The 21602-nt window shown below is 43.6% G+C and overlaps 1 protein-coding gene and 1 pseudogene across 1 annotated transcript in view; one reads left to right on the forward strand and one right to left on the reverse strand.

Moving 5' to 3' along the window:
• The window catches only part of TBX20 (T-box transcription factor 20), a 41381-nt gene extending 21988 nt beyond the window's left edge, over nt 1-19393 (reverse strand). The window contains exons 1-6 of the mRNA XM_016159983.2: nt 18986-19393; nt 15332-15587; nt 14439-14603; nt 10945-11053; nt 6778-6936; nt 362-438 (exon numbers count right to left, since the gene is read on the reverse strand). Coding sequence (XP_016015469.1) covers nt 362-438; nt 6778-6936; nt 10945-11053; nt 14439-14603; nt 15332-15587; nt 18986-19112 — 893 coding nt within the window. The 5' untranslated portion in view covers nt 19113-19393. The remainder of the gene's footprint in view (nt 1-361; nt 439-6777; nt 6937-10944; nt 11054-14438; nt 14604-15331; nt 15588-18985) is intronic.
• LOC118610990 lies at nt 8742-8860 on the forward strand (annotated as a pseudogene).
• Nucleotides 19394-21602: the final 2209 nt, after the last annotated feature.

Consider the following 21602-nt stretch of genomic DNA (forward strand, 5'->3'; position numbering starts at 1 on the left):
TGTAAGGAAAGGCCATCCAGATTCCACTTCTCTGGCCGCTCAAGATCTGGAGCCTAACGTCGCCAAAAGGACTGAGTCTTTGATAACAAAGAAAACCTATTTTTTACAGTTGAATACAAGTCCTGACCAAAGAAACCACTTCACTCAGAGCATAGACTAGATCCAGCTGCAGCAGCTGCCAAAACTTAAGCACTTACATATCTACAGGGTTTGTAACCGGAAGGGAAGGGGAGTCGAGAGAATTGGAGACTATGGACAGCAAGGTTATGGTTCTCTGGTGTTGAAAGGAGTGTGTTCTTACAAACTCGCTCTTCTCTTTATCTTATCTGGACAAAAAAAGTAAACAGAAAATTCTCATTACCTCTCGATGTCAGTGAGCCTGGAGGAATCCCGAAATCCTTTGGCAAAAGGGTTGCTATCTATTTTCAGCTTGGTTATCTGGAAAGGGAAGAATGGGTGAGGAAACAATATCATTTCCGAGCTCAAGGAAATAAAATCAGAAAGAGAGAGTTTGTTCATTTTCCCGTCAGGGCATCTCCTGAGAATATCTAGTCTCCCAGTATCGCGAGAAAGGCGGAAATTGCTGGAGAAGTCCACAGAAGGGATGGATTTGGTGGGATGGTCAGGAAAGGCCTCAGAGAGGAGGCGTTTGAGGACCTAGAGAACAGGCCGGGGGTCAATGAGCAGAGGCAGTTAGTGATGGGGGCCTTTCCTGAGCAGTGTGGCTGCTGTGTGAAGTGCTCAAGAGAGTAGTGAAAGGCCAGGGCTCCACTGGGGAGTCGGGGGTTGGGGGGGGCTGTCAAAAAGGCCAGCATTGGTGGGTAACGGGGAATACACAGAAGAACGCTGCCTGACGCTGACTTGGCAACATCATTTGTTCATACCATGGGCATGTGCATATGTAGATACAGAGAGGGAGAGGAGAGAATGGCTAATAATAGCTTCATGTTCGACATGCGGTTGAGACACGTGTGTGTATGTCACGTTCCCCTTCCATCTGCTCCATCTTCCATCTAAACAGAATCAAATCTTTTACTATCCTCTCATACAATGTTATTTATAGACTTACACGGAAAAAAAAAAATGTTCCTAATAAGAATCGTGGTTTGAAGTATTAAGAGTCTATGCTGTGCTAGCCATAGTCCCACGGTATTACTATCAATGTAGAAAGAACCATTAATTCATACGCGCTGCGCCTCCAAGAAAAAAATGCATTAGGTTACGAAACAAAAGTAAGCAAAGAAAAAAAGAAAGAAAGAAAACGCTGATTGGAAGATACTCGACTTGTTAAATTCCTCAGTGGCAGAGCTGAAAGGATCCTAGGGAGATGAAGACATGGTTGGGAAGCATCTGCAAGAGAACCCCAGGTACCTTTCAGATTTCTTGGGAATTTTCTTTCATTATTAGAATTTTCCGCTTCCAATATCTTTTAAGTCTCTCTTTCATAAGCCCCCAGGGCTGTCGATGCTAACTTTCTTTTCTTCACATTTTTGATACATCATTTCAAACTACAGGAAAGTTTAGAGAATAGTACAAGGTGTTCTCACTAATAGCACCAATTAGAAAAGGCGCTCAAGACAATACTGAGGTATTTACTCTCTCTGTGGATTATTTTATCTAATTCCAGGGAAAATAACTGCTTTTGGAAGTTAGAGGGGAAAAGCCAACTGCCTCTCCTACTACTAAAATCGTGTGGGGGCCCTGGATTAACACCACAGTCTGAGTCGGCTCTACGGAGTGCTGAGTAACAGCCCAGGGACCTCAGCTCAGACTTCCGAATGAGCCTACTGTGCGCTCTTTGTGATCCTACCAGACTCTGAGTCCACTGAAGTGTCAACAGTTAACACCCAGAAACGCTGGCCGAGCTTCGTTTCAAGAGCAAACAGTCGCTTGTTTGGTTTCACCTTCTTACCAGTTACAGACGAGGTGAACCTCTTCTTGAGTATACATCAAAAGCACTTTATTTTGTTTTCTATCTTAAGATAAAATAATTTTTAAATAGAAACATATTAACATTCTTGGTAATCACGCATTTTCAAAGGTAGGCATAGATTTTCTTCCATGGATATTTAAACAAAAACCAGGAGTCATAAAGAAAGACATTCATTTCCGAAGATGTAGTGTCGCATTTCTTCAGGAACTTTGGGACAGCTGAGGAAATCACGCATCCGAGAACGGATGAGAGAAGGGACCCGAGCTCCGGACAGTGATTTCGGCTGGACACCATTTCACCTGTTCCCCCATACAAAACTCCTGCAGCTCGGAACACTGCTGGACAGTGTCAAAGGTGATACTAAAAGAAGAATCCAAAAACGGCTATTCGCCAAACATAACAGGTAGAGAATGTTGTACAAGTCAAACCGCAAGTATGGCTCATGATTCAAAAACAAATTTTAAAAGCAGCAATGTTTTCCGTTTTGTGAGGAAAAAGCATTAAGTAAGGACAGCAGTATGTGCTTAAGAAATCCTTTAGTGTGCATCTATGTATATGTAAACTACAGACTAATTCAGATCTAGAGATACTCATTTTTTCAGATGTTATCTTAATAACATAGAACAAAATGCATGTCCTAACACTGCCAGTCACAACAAAGAGAAGGGGACCTTTCCAGTGGTTATCATTCCATGTAACATCACGGGACTCTAAATATAGCGGGAGTTCCCAGCCACAAGGTGAAATTGGCCCTCAGAGACCATTTCTCCAATTATCAGGAAAAGATCTGTCCGAAGGCATTTGAAAATGAAACCTGACCTACACTTCAACTCTACAGCAGTGGTCTGCCTGCTCAAAAACAACGTATGACCTTTAAATCTTAAATTATAAAACAGTTTGTTGAAAGTGTAATGTATTTAGCTTTTATCTAATAATGTAGACAAATGCAATCATTTCCTCGCCAAAACCAGAGAAAAAAACAGTAAAAAAGCTCCATTTCCATTACTTATAAATTTAACTACCAGCCACAATTAATGAGAAGCTTTTTCACAAATTCTATTGGAAACTTTGATTTGACTTTTACTAGATATAAAAATAACAGTTCTATCTAAAGCTTAAGAGAGATGAAGGTAATCCTGGATACGAACTTGTAATTCTCCTCCTCTCTCTTCTCTTCTTTGTACATAGAAAAGTTCTAGTATTATATTATACTTGGTACATATTTATTTCCTATATATTTTATTACGTGTTTGCTATAGGAAAGTCAGTACACAAACTTGATATAATAATGAAAAAGTGGATTGTGGAGAGACCTAGAAAAAATCAAAGATAACTTTCAAAAACTGTGTAACGACTAATGAAAATACTAAGCCCCATATTGATTTATTCACTCCATATATGTTACTGAACATGAATTTTAATTAGTCATGTAAGGTTTATAAACTATTTCAAATGTGGTGTATTAGTATAACAAATCAAATCTTTGACTATTACTTGAATTTAGAATATATATGGCATTGTGTTAGGGAATCTGGTGTGAAAGATGGCTCTATAGAAATAAGCTATTTTAATTGGGCAACATTTTAAACTTTCGTTTCCAAAACTTGACACTGAAATCTAGCATGACGCCCCCAAAAAGGAGGGATTAAGACCCAGGAGATGGTTCTGTCGCTTAGCAGGTTTGTGTTGTCAGACAAGTGTATTAACTACTCCGAACCTCAGTTTCTTCATCTATGAAATGGGGCTCATGGGGCCTTCTGCAGAATGTTAGCATCGGAATTAAGGGAGATATTGAGAAAAAATATGGAGAGATTTTTCTAAATTAAAAGTCATAAATCCAAACCATGAACTTCAGCTGGATCTTAGTTCAGAGGAGAGAAAATGGTTGTAAAAGACATTTCTTGGTCTATCCTGAAATTTTTAATATGAACTGAATGTTAGGCGATATTAATAAATAATTCTTATTAATTTTCTTAGCTTCAATAAAGATACTATAGTTACACAAATAATATTCTTATTGTCAGTAAATATTTGTAGAAGTATTTACAGGCATGCAACTTAGTTTCAGATGATTACGGGAAGGGGGAAAGTATGGATACATGAAGAGAGAGAGAAATGGGGCGGGGGAGGTAAAAATATGTCAAAATATTAATTTTTGAATCTGGGTGGAGAGTACGCGGGGTTCATTTTACCATTTGTTTAACTTTTAGATATCTAGATTTTTTTCCTAAATAAAATATCAAGAAAGAAAAAAAGAATTAAATGAGATAATGCCATTAAAACAGATGGCGCCTATCGACGCAGCTGCTGCTAGCCGACATTCCCACCTCTGGGTTAGGACTGCTGTCTCGTGACGCTGGCTGTTGAGCCCGCAGCAGGTAAGCAGCGAGCACTTGTTGAAAAGAAAAAAAAGATGAACAGGAAGAGTTGAAATCCTCTAAAAAGGATGCCTCAGAGTCCATCGGGGTCACGAGCTGAGAGGACACCACGTACCGAAAGCTTAGGAGTTAAGGATGCCGACTTTTGAACCTAACCACCTGGATTCAGATCTGTGACGGGAGAGCCAAGGCCATCTCGGATGAGCTATTTAACTCTGTGCCTCCATTTTCCCAGCTGTAAAATGTGACATAGAAATACCATTGTTCCTATCACATATCATGTGAAGATTAAATAAGACAATGTACTTTAAGTGGTGCCTTGCATATCAGAAGTACCCAAAATATTAGCTGTTATTATAATTATGTAGATAATCGTCTCCTATTCCAAGGCCCTGCCCCCATTTTTTCAGGATTGCTCCTTCACCTATTAAACCAAATTGAAGGTGTTATACTTAGAAACTTCCTTTAATTTTGTTCTGTCTGTAATTTTCACCAAAAAAAAAAAAAAAATCAATTTACCTATTCCTGCTTTGGATCTCTTTACAGAGAATTCTGATAAAAGCAATGATGTTTCCTCACATGACAAGTTTTTATTTCATTCTCAAACATCAACAGAGTTTCTTATATTAATATATTATAGTATAAATACATACTATATATTTATGTCTTATAAAAATATAGTAATTATAGTATAAATTAATGTTTTACGATGTAAATGTTATAAATTCAATTCATGTAAAATGAATTGAACGTTTCAAAATCTTTTCTGAATCCATATCTGAATTACATGTTTCTTCAAATAAATTAGAAATGGGATTGTCCGTGTCAGTGTTCCAGATACTCAGAGAAATAGCATTAGTGTTTTAGGCCTTTGTTGGCTTCAATCTGTACCCAAATTTTGGGCATTCTCTGGACATTTCCACTCTAGTGTTAATCTTAAGATAATTCAAAATGTATGATACTTTGAATTTCTACTTTCAGATGATAATTATAATAGCATTTTTGCATTTATTTATCTCATTAAAAACATCTCCCTAACATTTTACAATCCAAATGGCGACAGATCCTCTCTGGACAATCGAGAGACTCTCCAATCATAACCACGGGCCGTTTTGATAGCGCCTATGTTTTCTAAAGTCACATTTACTCTCAGTATCTCATTGATCCACCCAGAAATTCCCTGACATGGCCTGGGCGATCCTGAGCCCCCATCTACGGGTACGGAAAATGGCAGCCCCAGTGGTGGAGTGAAATCTACTCCAGTCGCACAGAAATGACAGGTGTTGACACCTTGCAGACACACATCCACCCCGGCCTTTTGCCCACATCCCTTCTCTGGGCTCCCGCTGCCTTATTAGTGTGGGGCTACCTGGGCTTTCGGCTTCCTCTTCTGGCTTTTCCTGAGCGACTCAACGCCCTGTCTGCTCAGGTTGACCACGCTGCCCTGGAACAGGGAGCTCCTCACAATTATTCACTCAGAACCCAAAATATGAAGCAACGCAAGAGGAGAGCGGGACTCCGGGGTGCCCAGCACTGACCAGATAAAAGCAAGATGCAAAGATCTAGGGAGGGTGCAAACAACTGAATTCGCCAGGGAAACTGACCATGTGCGTTCCTTTTACTGAAGCAGAAGGAATTCTACTTCTGGTCTTTCCTGACTGTGGAAGAGTGACTTAGCCCCTGTGGAACGCTACTGTCACCCCCAGGGTCCAAGGCTGGGCTGGCCATGGGAAAAACAAAACAAAACAAAACAACAAAAACAAACAAACAAACAAAAAAAACTGGGGGAAGGACCTAACAGCATCTAGTCCTTAGGAAGACTTAGACAGATGTTTGTCGAACTGAACTAAATCTTATGAACAAATGCATAAATCAAAAATGTGATGTGGAATAGAAACGAATAACTCAGTGTTATAAATTAGATACCTTGATGTTAATTAAATACACACTGCTTACATACTAGACATTAAAAGTAATTCTACTGCAATTATCGGACCCTAAATTACACCTGAATACACCTCACAAAATATCTACAGTATCAGTTGTCGGGGAAGTTGGCTAGCATATGTGTGCTAATTTAGCAAAAAAACTGAACTTCCAAATTTTATGGAGCAGTGAGAGTATGCACACTGGTTATGCACACTGTCAGGCTCGAACAGGGGGAGGAAAGAAAACGGGTAATTTTCTCGAGAAGAACATTTGAGAAGCCAGAGAGGGGCAGGTTTGAGTGGGAGAGAAAGCAGTGAACAGCCTGACCAGAGAACAGAGTCTAGAAAAGACGACGTAATAACAGACCTTCACAACCTTCCTAACTCAGCACGCAGAGGTCCCAGGTTGATATTTGACTGCTGTTTCCAAAGGAAACTTCGATTTTGAGTACTTGGGTAGCGCTTCTCGCCAAGAAAATGAAAGACCCTCCTAAATCCTTATCTTATTTAGGAAAAAAATTGTGAGCAGTGCACTTACCAGTTGATTCTGATAGGCGGTGACGGCCGTAAAAACTGTCTCTGGGAAGATGAACGTTCTGAATTCTTCAGACTTCAGATTAAGCAACGAGGCCGTGTGGTCTTTCTTCTTAATGATGTGCACCCGTGGCTGGTACTTATGCATTGAGTTCAAAATTATCTACAACGAGGAGATGGGGAGTACTGAATTTTAAGTATTTATATGACTAAACAGGCCAAATTACAATGAGAGAACCATAAAATCTACAGTTTCAAATCGAGTTTCAAGATCAGGACCTACCCTGCCCATTCTCAAAGCAAGTCACTTTCACAAGATACTGCAGAGTCATCCTCGTGAATCACGCTTTACCACAACTCCAAATAACACTGGCTGTTTCAAGTATCCTTTCTAAAACGATGAGGGGAAAGTCACCTGGAGAATACGTTTATTTTTAAATCGAGTCTTCGAATTATTTTTTTGTCTGTTAGTTTGGTTAGACCAAAGGATGTATGTCTAAATTTTCTAACGTAAGAAATTATATATTCTAGGAGGATAGATTTTTATGTATGGAGGGGAAAATAAAACAGTTTAGAGAGAAAGTGTGGCATCCGACCTTGGTTAGAATGATGAATCTGGTACTGTCAAGCTCTTTAATCTTGGGGCACGTGATCTCACCTCCCCAATGGCATTCTCTCAAATGCAAAAGCAGTATTAACCTCCTAGGGTTTTGGTGAGGATTAGATGATATAACCCTTGTAAATCACATAGCAAATAGGACATGCTCAGTAAATATAAAATTGTTATTATTATTATATTTTTTTCTGACAGCTTCATTGATTCCTCACTTCCAAGTATAAACTAAACATGAATGAAAGTGAGGGCCACCTTCTATTCCATAGCTAATAATGACAAACAAAACCCAGTTAACAAGGCAGTATTTTTCATGTATTTTTTTTAAATGTAATAATTTGCCATTATGAAATCTGAGCAACAAATTGACTTTCATATATAAAATATCCTCCCCACACCTGCCATCCAGACAGCTACCTAAATCTGCAAAATTAGGTCTGTCTTTTCTGGCATAACAGGAGTCACTCCATATGGCATTTATCCCAAGGGCCTAGCAGAGAGCCTGGCTCCTGGGGGAGGTGTTTTATAAATACTGTGGCAAGACCAGGTTCAGTTGCAAACAGCGTTATTGCAACTAACAGTTCCCTTGTTTTCTTGACTAACATGGGTGTAGGGGAGGAGTGTTCCTGATAGTTGACTTTTGCAGAGTCAAACAGTAGTCACTGTGGGATAATCAATATAGAATCAATCTCTCTCTGTGCTGAGATGTAAGCCATCTTGAAAATACAGGGCATTAGCTGGTATTGAATTTTGTATGTGCCATTCTTTTTATGATCCCAAACCCGAATAGAGATTAACTGAAACAAATGAGAGCTTTCAATGAACTGAAATAAACTTTAAAAAGTCATCTCTTTGTGTAGTGAGTATAAGTTCAGGATACCTATGCTTAGTCATAAAGCTGGAATAAACTCAAAAGACAAAAGCAAACATTTGCCTCCTAATTCTGATATATATATATAAACTTGAGCATTCACTGTATGTTTTACTAAGAAGATAGAAAAAAGGCCCCTCTCTCCACCCCAAGGTCAATTTCCTTTGGGAAAGGGTGCCAGACAGACTCAGACCCCAGACTGAGTCTCAGAGCCCAGGACTCCTTGACTCTCTGCTGAAGCCCTATGATAGCCCCAGGGACACCAACAGAAATATGGACTCTGCTTCATCTTACTTCAAAATTAATTCCTGGAAGTAATCATTTTTCCCATTTTAAAACTTAAAATGCATCAGTAAGACAGGCTTCCTCAAGACTAATTTAAAGGACTTGGCCAAACAACATGGGATCTAAAAATCTTCCCTTGTAATTTTCAGAGCACGCTATTTCTGGTGGCAAAGGGTCCTATTAAATAATAAAAATTTAAGTCTACGGTCACGCCACCCTGAACATGCCCGATCCTGTCTGATCTTGGAAGCTACGCAGGGTTGGGCCTGGTTAGTACTTGGATGAGAGACCACCTAGGAAGACCAGGTGCTGTAATCATAAAATAAATGGATGGATGGATGGATGGATAGATAGGCAGGTAGATGATTGATAGATAGATAGATAGATAGATAGATAGATAGATAGATAGATAATGAAAATTTAAAGCTAAAATGGATATTAATAACCATCTAAAACTAAACAATTTATCAAAATCTAATCTTGGCAAAATCAAACTAGAACCCAGAGCTCCTGAAATGCAGTTTGGTGCGATTCCCACCCATGAAGCTGAGGCTAAAAGGAAAACACATCGAATTCTAGACAGCGGATCTCAGCGTGAACTCTCAAGTCTTCCTGGAAAGACCCAGTTCTTCTAGAAGCTTCACAAATGGAAAATCCCAGAACCATTAAAAAATTTTATTTCTCCCTGCAAAGGTTTCAGTGGAGCCCAAGAAAGTTTATTTTCTAGATAATAAAGACTTTAGTATGTATTGTAGCCGACGTTGTTCTTTGTCTACCCAAGATCTGTCTCCTCTCTTTTTTTTTTATTATTTTCCCCAGCTTACTGAAGCATAATAGACAATTAGTTGCTCATATTTACATCGTACAATTTAATGATTTTTTTTTCAATTATAGTTGGCACACGATACTATATTAGTTTCAATTGTACAGCATAGTGATTAGAGTCCAAGGAATTTCAATGTGAATAACATTTAGAATGACCATGGGCCTACAGAAAACATCTCTCAGATACTTCATAGATTTTAATCTAAAAAAAAAAAAATGTTGTCAATAGAAACATCTTTAAAAAAAAAAAGGGCAATTATGCCAACATCCTTAAAGATAAAGGTCAGTTATCTTTCCCAATACACAAAATAACAGAAACCTGTTAATCTACTTCCAACATCTTGACAGAGCCACCAGTACAGTCGTGAGTTAACCCGGTTACTTTGACTTGGTCCCGACAAACAAGGTCTCCCGTGGGCCAATGGATGGCAGCAACAAGTGAGAGCTTCACACAGGAGCCTGAAGCGATTTATTTGGTTTCAGTTTCAATCCATCCATTTGAAACGACGTGTAGAACTCTCTGATTTATTATCTCCTTATAATCATCTTTATTGAAAAAAGTTTTGAAACTCTTCCTCCTAAAGTGCATAGATCCCACAAAAACTAAAATCTTAAGTAATGAGAGCTTTTAAAAGGGGTATAAGTGAGAGAATAATGATATTAGAATATCTAAGCTGAGGAAAGCCACTGTGAAAATACTAATGTGCTGTCTGGCAAAAAAAAAAAAAAGAAGAAGAAGAAGAAACAGTATTCTCCTCATCAAAAAGAAGTATGCAAGTCTGCCTGAAGTGTTCTTAGTATAAAATCTAAAACAGAATGTTTCTGTAAATCTTAAGAGCATAAAATAGCATCACGAATAGTTCCTGGAAAAGCAGTGTTATCATACACGCAAAAGCCTGTGGCCGTGGCTGTTTGTTCTATCAACTATTGAAAAGAGCTCAGAATTTCAGTTTCTCTTTTTTCTGCATTTGGATAAACTCCTTAGGGACACAAAATCACACTGTTTTGTTTTAATTGCAAGACTTCTCTGTGCTTTAATATTCCTAAGCCTCTCTACACAGGGGATACACAATGAGTAAACAGCACTGTCCCAAGTTTATCTGGACATGAAACCCCCATGTGTTATTGCATCTCCCGTGAATGTTTTCTGTAGAGGACACTTAGGAAAATCACGTGTAGGAAGGAGGTCTCTGCCCTATTCCCTTATGCTCTGTCATCTGGTATACCAGTGACAGAATGTAGATGTTTAACCCCAAAATGGGCTGTAGTAGCCTCCAAAGTGCACATGCCCTTGGTTTAGTTGGTACAGGTAGAAAAGCAGTTGCTGACGTCTTAGGAAGTCCATGGTGATGACTGCCCCCAGGCCTCTTGCACAGAAATGGCACATAGCATCCCTGTAAATGGCCTCTGGACAAGAGCAGTCCTGACTCCCCGAAGAACACATAATATTCTTGTGGAATGATTCGGGCACATAGGGTAGGAGGGGCAGAGCAAGAGGAGGAAGAGACTTAGAGGAAGTTTTGTGTGACTTCTCAATTTCATCCCAGGGAATCCATAGTCCAAGGTACTGTACTCACGTGGCCATGTTGATCCAGCTCATTGTTGGTGAGTTTCACCTTTTCAAAAGACACCATCTGTTTGAGTAGCTGCTCGCCAGTAAAAGGAGAGTCTGGATGTACATACAGCCTAGGAAAATTATGAGAGATTTTATCAGTACATTTTTTAAAAATCTGTTCTCTGTGGGCTATAAAATACTCTAATTCTAAAGGAACATAAAAAACTCATATAGTGAATTTTATATACCCCATAAAATCTCAAATTTAATAATACAGCAATATCAAAATAACTCTAAACTAAACCACATAAATGCGTTTTGTCATGTACCAATGATCTAAAAGGGGTACTACTTAATAAATTTTCTATTATCTGCTGAGCAAGCCATTTTTTAAAGATTTTTTTCTATCAATTACACTACTGGACTACTTCTGTCAAGTAGAAAAATCTTATTGTGATAGGTATTTTCAAAAGAAAGACTAGGTTATACTGATTACATAATGAGTTCCTCGTAGAAGCAATGCTAAAAAACAGTGAAGACAGAAAGAATTTAAAAGAGGAAATAATTCTAGAGAATTCACTCATTTGAACTTGAAGGTGACTGAGTTTAAAGTCTGTTCTTTATATATGCGAGACAGAATAATTTTAATACAGTGACCTGGGGAACTTTTAATAGTCCATGGATGATAGTCTGTTGCTCTTCCCAGTACCTTAAACATTATTACTTTCATCATCTCCTAGTTAAGTGCTCATTAAAGAAGAGCTGGGTAAGCTTCAAATTATTCAATGTATTTATTTGTAAAGAGCCTAAGCCAAAAAAAAAAAAAAATTTGATGGAAAAAAAATGTGTTTATCAAACATGTATCTATTGATTAGCTGCTATGTGCAAGGCAATCTTTTACTCACTCACAGTTAAGTGCAGGCTATTTGTCCTTCCTGTGACTATAACACTAAGTACAATTCTTTATAAATCACAGCCCTGGTAGCTACTTGATGCGAGCTTTTCTCACGTCAGGGGAAACCATAGAACTAAGGAGAGGAGCAGAAAATATCCTCGATTCCACAAGGCAAATTCCTTTATCCATGTAATAGGTTATTTATGTTTAAAATGTGTATAGGATCCTTATGACTATAATTAAATATAAATATTATGGTTGGCACAAAGGCGAGGGAAAAAGTCGCAAAACCTTTCCTTGCAATAGTCATGTAACCAAGAAGAAGTCTGTGCCATGGTTTGTCACACAGAGGACTAAGACTAGAAGAATTGGGTGCGCACGCTGAAATGAGGCCTACCAGAAACGCATAAAAAAGGCTGACAGCACGAGAGATTCTTATTTCACCCAAGCAAGAACCGGAAAGGATGTAGATGTTTGTTTGTTTGATTTTTTTTTTTTAAGGAGTGCTCAAATTCGCTCTTCAATTGAACTATTCCTTGATGATACAATTACAATAATTTTTCAAGTATCACTCCTCAGTACTCTAACTTTGTAGGCATGCAGATGTTTCCCTGATCAGCGCCACATCGAAAACATTTAAGGCCCTAGAAGTTGATGAAATGTTCTTTCTTTAAGTATCAATTCACCACGTATAATTACATTAATAAAGATTACCTGACTTAAATATCAGTTGCTTTCAAGGGACTGTCCTACACAAAAAAATAGCAGTATTTTAGAGCACGTATAATGTCTTGCCCATTATTATGATCTATTGTTATTGTGAAGCATTATTTCTCCTTATTAGGAACAACTGACCGACGAAGTTTGGTCTGAAATAAGATGCTTCAAAGAACTAGAACCACAAAGCATTTCCACCATCAGTACAACAATGATCACCTACTGAGTTCACCTTTCCTTTCTGGAGCTAGAAAATATAAAACCATTTCTTTTTTATAGTGATAAATTATTATTCTTAAATTACATAGAATATTTTTATCCTATAACCATTTCAATCTAATATCGATATAAATAAGCTGAACTAGGATGAATGAGAAAGCATACAGGAAGCCCCTCCTCTCTCAAGGCCCCTGGGACTTAAAATTCCAGCAATAGCTTAAACATGCTTCAGTTAAGATAGTGTATTGGTACGTGCTCTGTTCGCCAAGCAGAACAGATTAGTAACATAAACAAGGCATGTCATATTCCCAAAGTCTGCCTGGCCTGCACCAGTTCCCCACCCCTTCAGACAGTGATCGACTTCTTAGAGGAATGACTTTGAAGGGGCGCACGGAGGGGGGGGGGAAGAGTTTGTCAAACTGGTTAGGAATCTGCTAAACTTCTCTCTCATTTAAAAGCTCACGAGTAATGTGAATTGGCTATTTCATAATAATAGTAGAGAACGCTAATTATATTCATTGTAATATCTATTGTAAACTGGTGAATCTTGCTCAACTAAAAAAAATAAGTAATGATTAAAATTTTTTTTCTTCGTCCTGACTTTAATATATTTTTTAATATACCGAAGCTTGGTAATGTGATCGACTACTAAATAACCTAAAGACTCTCTCTGAATGGTGTGTGTAAATTGCCTGTGTTGATTCTGTGCCTTTGCAGAGGCTCCAGAGAGATACTTAGAAGGAACCAGTCATAACTTCAACGTTCCTAAATCTGTATATGTAAATAAATATATATGAACTGTGATATGAACTTTTGATCAATTACAAAATTTGGATAGTCATAGAACAAAAAAAAATTCTTTTTTTTTTTTTGGTATTAGAATATGTAGTTAGAGTCTTGTAACTTCAGCTATTACTATTCACATAAGCAAATACATGCTCTTCCCCTACCCCTGCATGCTCAGCTCAGCAAAGCGGCAAAAATAAAGGTTTGCATGTGATTTTTTAAGCAGGGTTCTCTGGAAAAACATTATTACCAGTGAACAGCACAAAAATAAACACATACGATCTCTAATATATATTAATTGAGTAATGTTTTATGTAAAAGAAGATTAACCTGATGCTGAATTATATTCACCCACTGAAGTTATTATGCAGAGGAGAGAAAAAGACTTTGCTTTTCTGATTTAAAAATCTCTGAGCCCTTGACCAATCAAAAACAACCACATTTTACCAAAATGATATGTATTATGTGCAAATATAACCACGTTGTTAACAATATTTACTATAAGCAACCACTTTGCTAAAATGCATTCTTCTAAAAAAGGATCCTGAGGCAACCACTTCATCAGTGGGTTTAAGCGGTCTGTTGTTAAGTAGCCAACTAGAATCCATGGATGGCATATGAAACAGGTCCAGATTTCTAATGAATATTCCAACTGAAATTTAAGGAAAACTTTGAAATATAAGGAAAGAAAATCAAAGGCACAAACTCTGCCTTTCTCAGAGACTAGCTCATGTTTCGCATCGTTAGTCCTGGAGTGTTTGGGCTTGGAATGATCTCCACCCAGAGCACAGGGCTTGGGAAACCAGACCTGCTCGCAATTCAGACAACCAGGGCAGGACACTTTCTGCCAGCAGGGTTAAATCGCATTTCGCTCAGGCGAGAAATCTGGAGGCACAGACCTGGCAGGCAGCGGCGGGTCAGCCTTGCCGGCCACCAGCCAGGAGGACCGGTGGTAGGCGTAGCGGTATCTCTTGTTGTCCACCGGCACGATGTCCATCAGCACTATGTATTTGGCCTCAGGATCCACGCCCGAAAACGACACCCGGATGGTGGGAAACATCCTCCTGAGACAGGGAGACAAAGAGCATCGGCAGGAGCGCACGCGGCCTGAGGAGCCAACCTATGACCAAGCCGGTCGGGCTCCCGGCCCCCCTCCCGTTGCTGGGACAAAACTCTCTCCTGCCACAGAGAGCGAGAGCGCCCGCCGCTCTCGGGTTGGGGACGCGGAGTCCTGGGAGCTGGAGCGACCAGGCGCCTCGGGCCACCGACCTCGGGAGCCTTTGCCCCGGGCCGGGGAGCGCCTGCGCCCCGGCTTCCTGACGGCCCGGAGCCCGCCCAGCTGTGCTCCGTCCTCCCCAGAGTGGGGTCGTTTCGAATTTCCTTCTTCCGCCAGGTTTTACTTCTAGTTTTAATGAGAGCTAGCAAATCGAGGCGGATAAAAAGGAAGCTACCTGCCTCTTTCGAGCCCCAGCCGCATGCCCTGCATCCTGGACTCGAGTTCCCCTACCTTCCAGATGCTGACCCTGCACCCCCAAGCGCTCTCTCGGACTGCAGCAGGCAGGGCTCCCTGGTTCCTGTGCCCAGGCCGGGGAGGGGCTTCCCACGGCCAGAGTCTGAGAAAGCAAACGCCCGGATGTCTCTCCGAGCAGCTCGAGCAGCTCGTTCCCAAAGCCAGCGGTGGAAAGATGCCCTCCCCGGACGAAGCTTCCTCTCTCCGCTCAGGACCAGCAGACTCCTGGAAACCCAGGGCGCCATGCCCATCTCCCGACTCCTCATCCGCCACGCACGCTACCTGCCAGACTTGGTGATGATCATCTCCGTGCCCAGCTCGTGGAATTTGTCCCAAAGCTCCTTGGTCTCCAGGCTGCAGGCGATTTTGGCCATTTCCTCGCTGGGGATGATGGGGGTGGTGGGGATGAGCGGCTCCGTGCACAGCGAGGAGGAAGACGGGCTGCTGCCTCCGCCGCTGCCACCAAACTCCGCGTGAGCATCCAGGCTGCTCAGCTCGCCTAGGGGCTGGGCGCAGGATGACTTCTCCACAAATTGTTCTGCAAGAGAATGGAGAATGACAGCGAAGGCTGTCAAGCAAAGATACAGGGAGGAGAATGGCACAACTAAAATAGGTCCCTGGGTTTGACCTTGGCAGTTAAGTTCAGAAACTCCAAGAAGGCAGCAAGAACCCATCATTCTATAAAGCAAGGAGTGAGCTCCCACCGAGTGCCATGTCCGCCGCTTGCTTCCTGAACCAAATGAGTGAGTTCTGGAGCCGCGGGCTGTCACCCTCAGTGAAACCCACTTTGGAGAATAAACATGCGAGGCGTAGATAAAGGGAAAGGTGGTGACCACGAAGGCTCGATGGATGTCGGATGAAATGGGTCCAGATTTCTAACGAATGTTCCCATTGAAATTTAAGGAAAACTTTGAAATGCGAGGAAAGATAAAAATTAAAGACGGCGCTCTTGTCATCCTTCCGTCATCCCTCCCAAGTTCTAGACGTGGCGGCAGCTCCCCGGATCTGGCGCCAGTCCGGCCCCTGTCATAACCAGGAGGGACCTTTCTCGGGAGACTGAGGTTGGGGAGAGATTAGAGCCTTCCTGGGGTTGGCAGGGCCTCTCCCAAAGGTGGGAGGGAGAGGCGAGTGGTGGAAAAAAGTAATTCACTTTGCTTCTCTGCCTGGCTCTCCGTTTCCCAGGCTTTAAGATGTTAAATTAGGGTATTTTTTTTTTTTACAATATCTCTCCCAGGCTGAGATCTTATGAAAGCCTGCAGCATTTAGCTTGTTAAATCACATGCGTGTGTTCTCTAGGTCATTCTGGACCGAAAAAAAAAAAAAAAAAGGTCTTAGAAGTAAGGAAAACAACCCAAAACCGAGGCTAGCAAGAGTCTTAAAGTAGGAAGAAGGCTTTGCCGTCCACCACCAGGCTGCAATACCGCTGCCTATGACCACACATTCTCCTCCACAGCTGATAAGGGCCTGGGACTACACCAGTCACTTTGATGGAATACAGGGGGACTTTTGTAATTACCCCAATTATCTCGCATCCCTTAAAAAAGAAACTACTTGAAGCTGCAATGTGAAACTGATCTCCAAACAACTGTTCTAAGTGGTCTCAAGGAACTGAAACAAGTTCTAAAAGTAGGTATGTATGTGTGTGTGTGTAACTATACACACACACACACACACATATATCATATAAGATGTTTTATTTCCTGTATTTCTCCTTGACTTGGGGCAGACACACAGGAAATAAAGAACTTTTACCTTTTCTTCTTTCAGAATAACAATCCAACACAGAGAAACATTTTAAATTAAGAATCAGCGAATTAATTATCTTTTCCATATATTTTCGAATTCAAAGAAAGAGAACCATTCTATGGCAAAATCTTAGTTTCTGCTAATATTTCTAGGAGCACATGCAGATAAGGTCTCTTGCAGAACAATTTGTGGAGAAGTCATCCTGCGCCCATTCCCTAGGAGAATTAACAAGTAGTCTTAGAAATTTTCCTATTTTCTGACCTTTGAAAAACGCAAACTCCCCAAGCCCCAGAGGAACCAGTGTGTCAGGCTTGGGAAGTGGAGGAAGAAGAAAATGAAATAGAAATGCTCTAACACATGTTAAATGTCAATTATAGCTCAAAAAAAATTTTGTTTAAATGAAATGCTCTAGTGGTCTGGGACAGTTCTTCTAAAAAGACTTAATGTGTTTAAATGGGTGATTATGAGACATTTTTGAGCCCCGCCCTACAGCGGCTTCCACATCTCACTAGGGTTTCAAAGTACAACGTTCTCCCAGACAGAACCTTTACGTCTTTCTCTCACTGGGGAGTCCCTGGCTTATAGTCACTACTCGTGCTCTGTAGAACTGGCCCCTGCAAAGGACGAGAATGCCTTCCAGTTCTTTCAGAGTCTATCTCCCAAGGCCCAGGAGGGACAGTCATTTTCCAGACCATCTGTGAGCTGGGAACAGCTTTATAATTTAGAATTTAGATAGGTGTTTTTTTTTTTTTCCTCAGAAAAACAGGAAAGGGAGCAATGTTGAAGCAACAGTGGAGCCGAAGCTGGCGTGTGTCCCTGTCTTCTGCCTGTCCTTCTGGCAGAAATCCTCTTTTCCTGCTAGCTCCCAAACTGCGCTGGGGTCGTCTATTAGGAACAGGAGTGGGAAGTCCCACAAACATAACTTCGAAATCGGTGGTTAATTTTTTTTTCTAAACAGTTGGAGTTTGTTTGGTTGTTTGCATTTCTTTGGCAGGTTAGGAAGAGATGGGAAGGTGGGTGAGACAAACCAGGGAAAGGGTGTGAAAGCCGGAGAGGAGGGACCTGTTGACATGTTTTCTGGAGACTTTCCGGTTGCTTTTCCCTGGGCTCCGAGTTGCTGCAGGGCTTTTAATTCTCTCTCTTTCTCTCTCTGCTCAGGCCCCTTATTTTTGTTCTCTGATGCTTCATCTTTCATATTATTATTATTTTCAATTGAGACGTTAGTGCGTTGGGAAGGACAAGGAGAAGGAAGAAAAACATAGGGAGATGTAAAAAGAAATATTACCCCGTTTGCTAGGTGATGTTTTCCCCTGGTTTAAAGCATCACATGATCACGATATCGAATACTTATTTCCTGGGGACCCAAGAGGGGCTGACGAGAACACTTCTTTCTCCCTCAATTGTAAAGGGACTTTAAAACACATCTCCAGCAGTTTCTCTCGCACACAAGTCACTTGTGATAAGTGGAACATAATCCCCTTTCTCCCTTTACTCCGAGCCTACTGTCTTCTATAAATGGTAAAGGTTGTTAAACAAACAGTATAGCTAAAAGTTGAGGAATTTGGGAAATGGTTACTGGGTAATGTTTTTGCCAGCCTCTACTAAAAATGACAGCAGTTATAAAATGTCTTACTGATAAGTCTAGAGCTTCTGTGAAGAAAATGGGTCATGCTGGGAGAACCGGCTTATTTTGCAGCGCTTGACCGTGGGTTTAAGGAACTGACCTGTTTAGTGTATCAAATCAGGGAGGAAACAAATTAAACTAGTTTCTTGTGAAGTTGCTTAGAGTGTCCTTGGTTTCAAATGCACGAGCAGGTGTTACACGCATTGTAAATCCTGTTGAGTCTTAAAGGGGGGGTTATTATTATTTATCCCTGAATGTTTTTATCCCAACGATGTTACACACCCACCCCACCCCCGTATGTCCGAGTTGACAGGGGATTCTACACAATTAGGGAAAGTGACTAGCACATATACAAGATGCGAAACCAGTTATATTTAACAGACTGTGGCGTTCCCAAAGAAAACTTTGGCCTAAAAGGAAAATCACCTCCCACTCTCGACGTATGGCCTCTGGCCTGAGGGTCAGAAGCTGCCGCGCGAGCCTCCCGCAGCCAGGGGACAGAGGGGCGGACGGATGCACAGCACCCCGCCTCTGTCCACGGCGGACGGCCGCGCAGGCCGACTTACCCAGGGGTTTGATGGTGTTCTCCGCGGCCTGCTTCTCCTTGGAGCCGCCGCTGGACATGAGCGCGGCGATGGAGAAGGCGTTGGCCCGGGAGGAGAGCTGGGGCTTGGGCGACGCCGTGAACTCCATGGCCCCCAGTACGTGGTCCCGGCCAGGGACGGGGCCTGCCGAACTGCTGTCCAGCTTCCCCAAGGGAGACAAAGATCGAGACACAGCGCAAAGTTTCCGAGCGCAATCAGCGCGGCCGGGGACTCCAGATGAGTCAGCCCCAGCCTCCTGAGAGCTCCACGCTGGCCTGTCCGCGCCCGCACCGCAAAGCCCTGCAGCCGCAGGGACCTCGGACGCGCGGGAGAGGGCGGGAGCAGACCGACCGCGGGCTCGACCGGACGCGCGAGCGCCGGGACGCGCCGTAGGACCACAGGCTGCGCGGCCGCAGGCGGGAGACGAGCATCGGCCGCGCCGCGCCCCGGGGTCCGGCGGCCGCCGCTCCGCGTCCTCCCTCCCTCCTCCCGCTGGGGACCGCCGCAGCGGCCCAAGCTGCAGGGAGGCGGAGACGAGCCGCGCGCCACGGATCGCAGGCGGACGCCAGGGAGCGGGAGCGCGACGCCGCGCCGAAGACACTGCGCCCGGGCGCTCGCAGCCCCGCGCCTTAATTCGCTGGCGACGGCGGTGCCCGCGGCGCGCAGCCAGTCAGCGCCGCCGCACGTCACTGCTTCCTGATTCGGCCGCCGGGGGCGGGGCCGCGGGGCTGGGCGGGGAGGGCGCGCCCCGCGCCCGGAGCCCGCGCGACCTCGCCGCGCCGCCGCTCGCCGCCCGGCGCCCGCCGGGCCAAAGTGGTGCCGCCACGAGGCAGGTGCAGCCGTCGGCGGACGCCGGGCTCCCGGCCTTGCAGCCCCGGGGCGGGAGCGAGGTGCGCGCTGTCGCGAGGGGCATTCCGGTCGCGACCTAAACTCCTAAGTCCCGGGAGTTGTGCGGTGCGTGAACCAGAGGAACGTCCCGGAGCTCTTGCTTCTTGCATCCTTTTTCTTACCCGTGCTCCAAGTTCCAAAAGAAAGTTGGGAAGCGCCAAGTAGAGCGGAAAGGAGCGCTCAGAGCTGGAGCCCGAGGGCCAGATCCCCCTGGCGGGGCGGTCCCCGGCGCTGGGTCCCCAGCACCCGCTGGGCTCCCGAGTCTGTCTGCTTGGCAGGGGGCCTGAGAAGCCAGACCTGCAGGAGACGCGCCAAGGGAGAGCTGCGAGCCTTGGCAAAGGATGCTGCGTTCGGAACCCACGGTTTCTGCTGGACTCCCCTGCGCCTGTCACCCGGGGTTCCTATTCCCGAAAGGAGCTCTGGAAAGTGGGGCTTCGAGCGTTGGGGAAGGCGAGAGGCGGGCGCGGTGCCGGGGGTGCGGCACCCTGAGGGGACACGCGGCGCGCAGTGGGTGGGTGCAAGCCTTACAGCGCCCGGACTTGGTGGATGCAGAACCCGCTGCCTTCGCAGACACTGCGGCGACCAGGACGTCCCACGGCCTCGTCGGGGGGCGGGGAGGGGGGTAGAGGGGAGGGAGGCCGTCCTGTTGGCCTTCTTAAGCTTGAATAACTCAAATTCTCAAAATTCACAGGGTAATCCGCTTCACTCGGAGCCATGTAAACTCAGGCTGACACACACACTCAAGCTGTACGTGTAAATATTTGCTCTCCTTTTCAGCCAGTTGGTCTGGCGATTAGAAGCCTCTTGGTGGGTCTTGAAGGATTAAAATAAAATAATAAAATAAAATAAAAACAGCCTTTTACTCCCTCCACTGCAACTTCCTCCTCGGCTCCTGAAATCAATTTACGGGGGAAAAAACCCTAAACAACATTTGTGTAAGTAAAACTATGTCATCTGAGAGAGTCGTGATTTCGAGACTGTCCTAACGTCGCATATCAGTAGTATCTAACTAGGTCTGCGCGAAGATGACTGAGAAACTTTCTGCAACCGATTTTGATGTACAAGGTTCATATACGTAAATGGGGAAATTTCGTAAAACCACAGACTTTCGTGCTGGAAGGGGTCGTCTAGCCCGTCTTTATTTCCTTTTGAGAGAGAAAAACCGGGTCCGGCGTGGCGGAGGGCGCGCCTTCCCTGCAGGCCGCCCAGCCAGAGGCAGACGCGAGCTGCGGACACGCGCTCCAGGCCGCGGCCCTGATCCCCGCCCCCGCGCCAGCCCCCGCCCCGCAGGTGTGCCTGGGCGGCTCCTGCGAAGTCTCTGGAAAGAGCTAGCGCAGGCTGAGAGCAGCTTTCCAATTAAACCGCGCTAAGGAGGCTAAACCACCAGGGCGCCTAAGGATGCGTTTCCCTCCTTGAGTCTTTGGTCCTTTGCTGTTTTTGGACAATCCAGACCCAACCAGGACTCGTCGGTTATTAAAGTCCCCCCCCCCCCCGCCCCGCATCTCGCCTCAGTGGAACAGTGACAATTCCCTTTCGAGTGTATGGCACACACACGGGTTCCTTTCCTGTCCCAAATACTAGTGTTTGGTCAGGAAGAAAAATTTACGTCAAGAGAGTTTTTTTCGGGGGGCGGGGGAGAATTGGGGAGTCATGTTTACTTTAGAACTTAAACTATGTTTCTATTGGGCATCAAAGACCTTGTCCTCTAGCT

The sequence above is a fragment of the Rousettus aegyptiacus genome, unplaced genomic scaffold (genome assembly GCF_014176215.1).
Source record: "Rousettus aegyptiacus isolate mRouAeg1 unplaced genomic scaffold, mRouAeg1.p scaffold_m13_p_13, whole genome shotgun sequence".
NCBI lineage: Eukaryota > Metazoa > Chordata > Mammalia > Chiroptera > Pteropodidae > Rousettus > Rousettus aegyptiacus.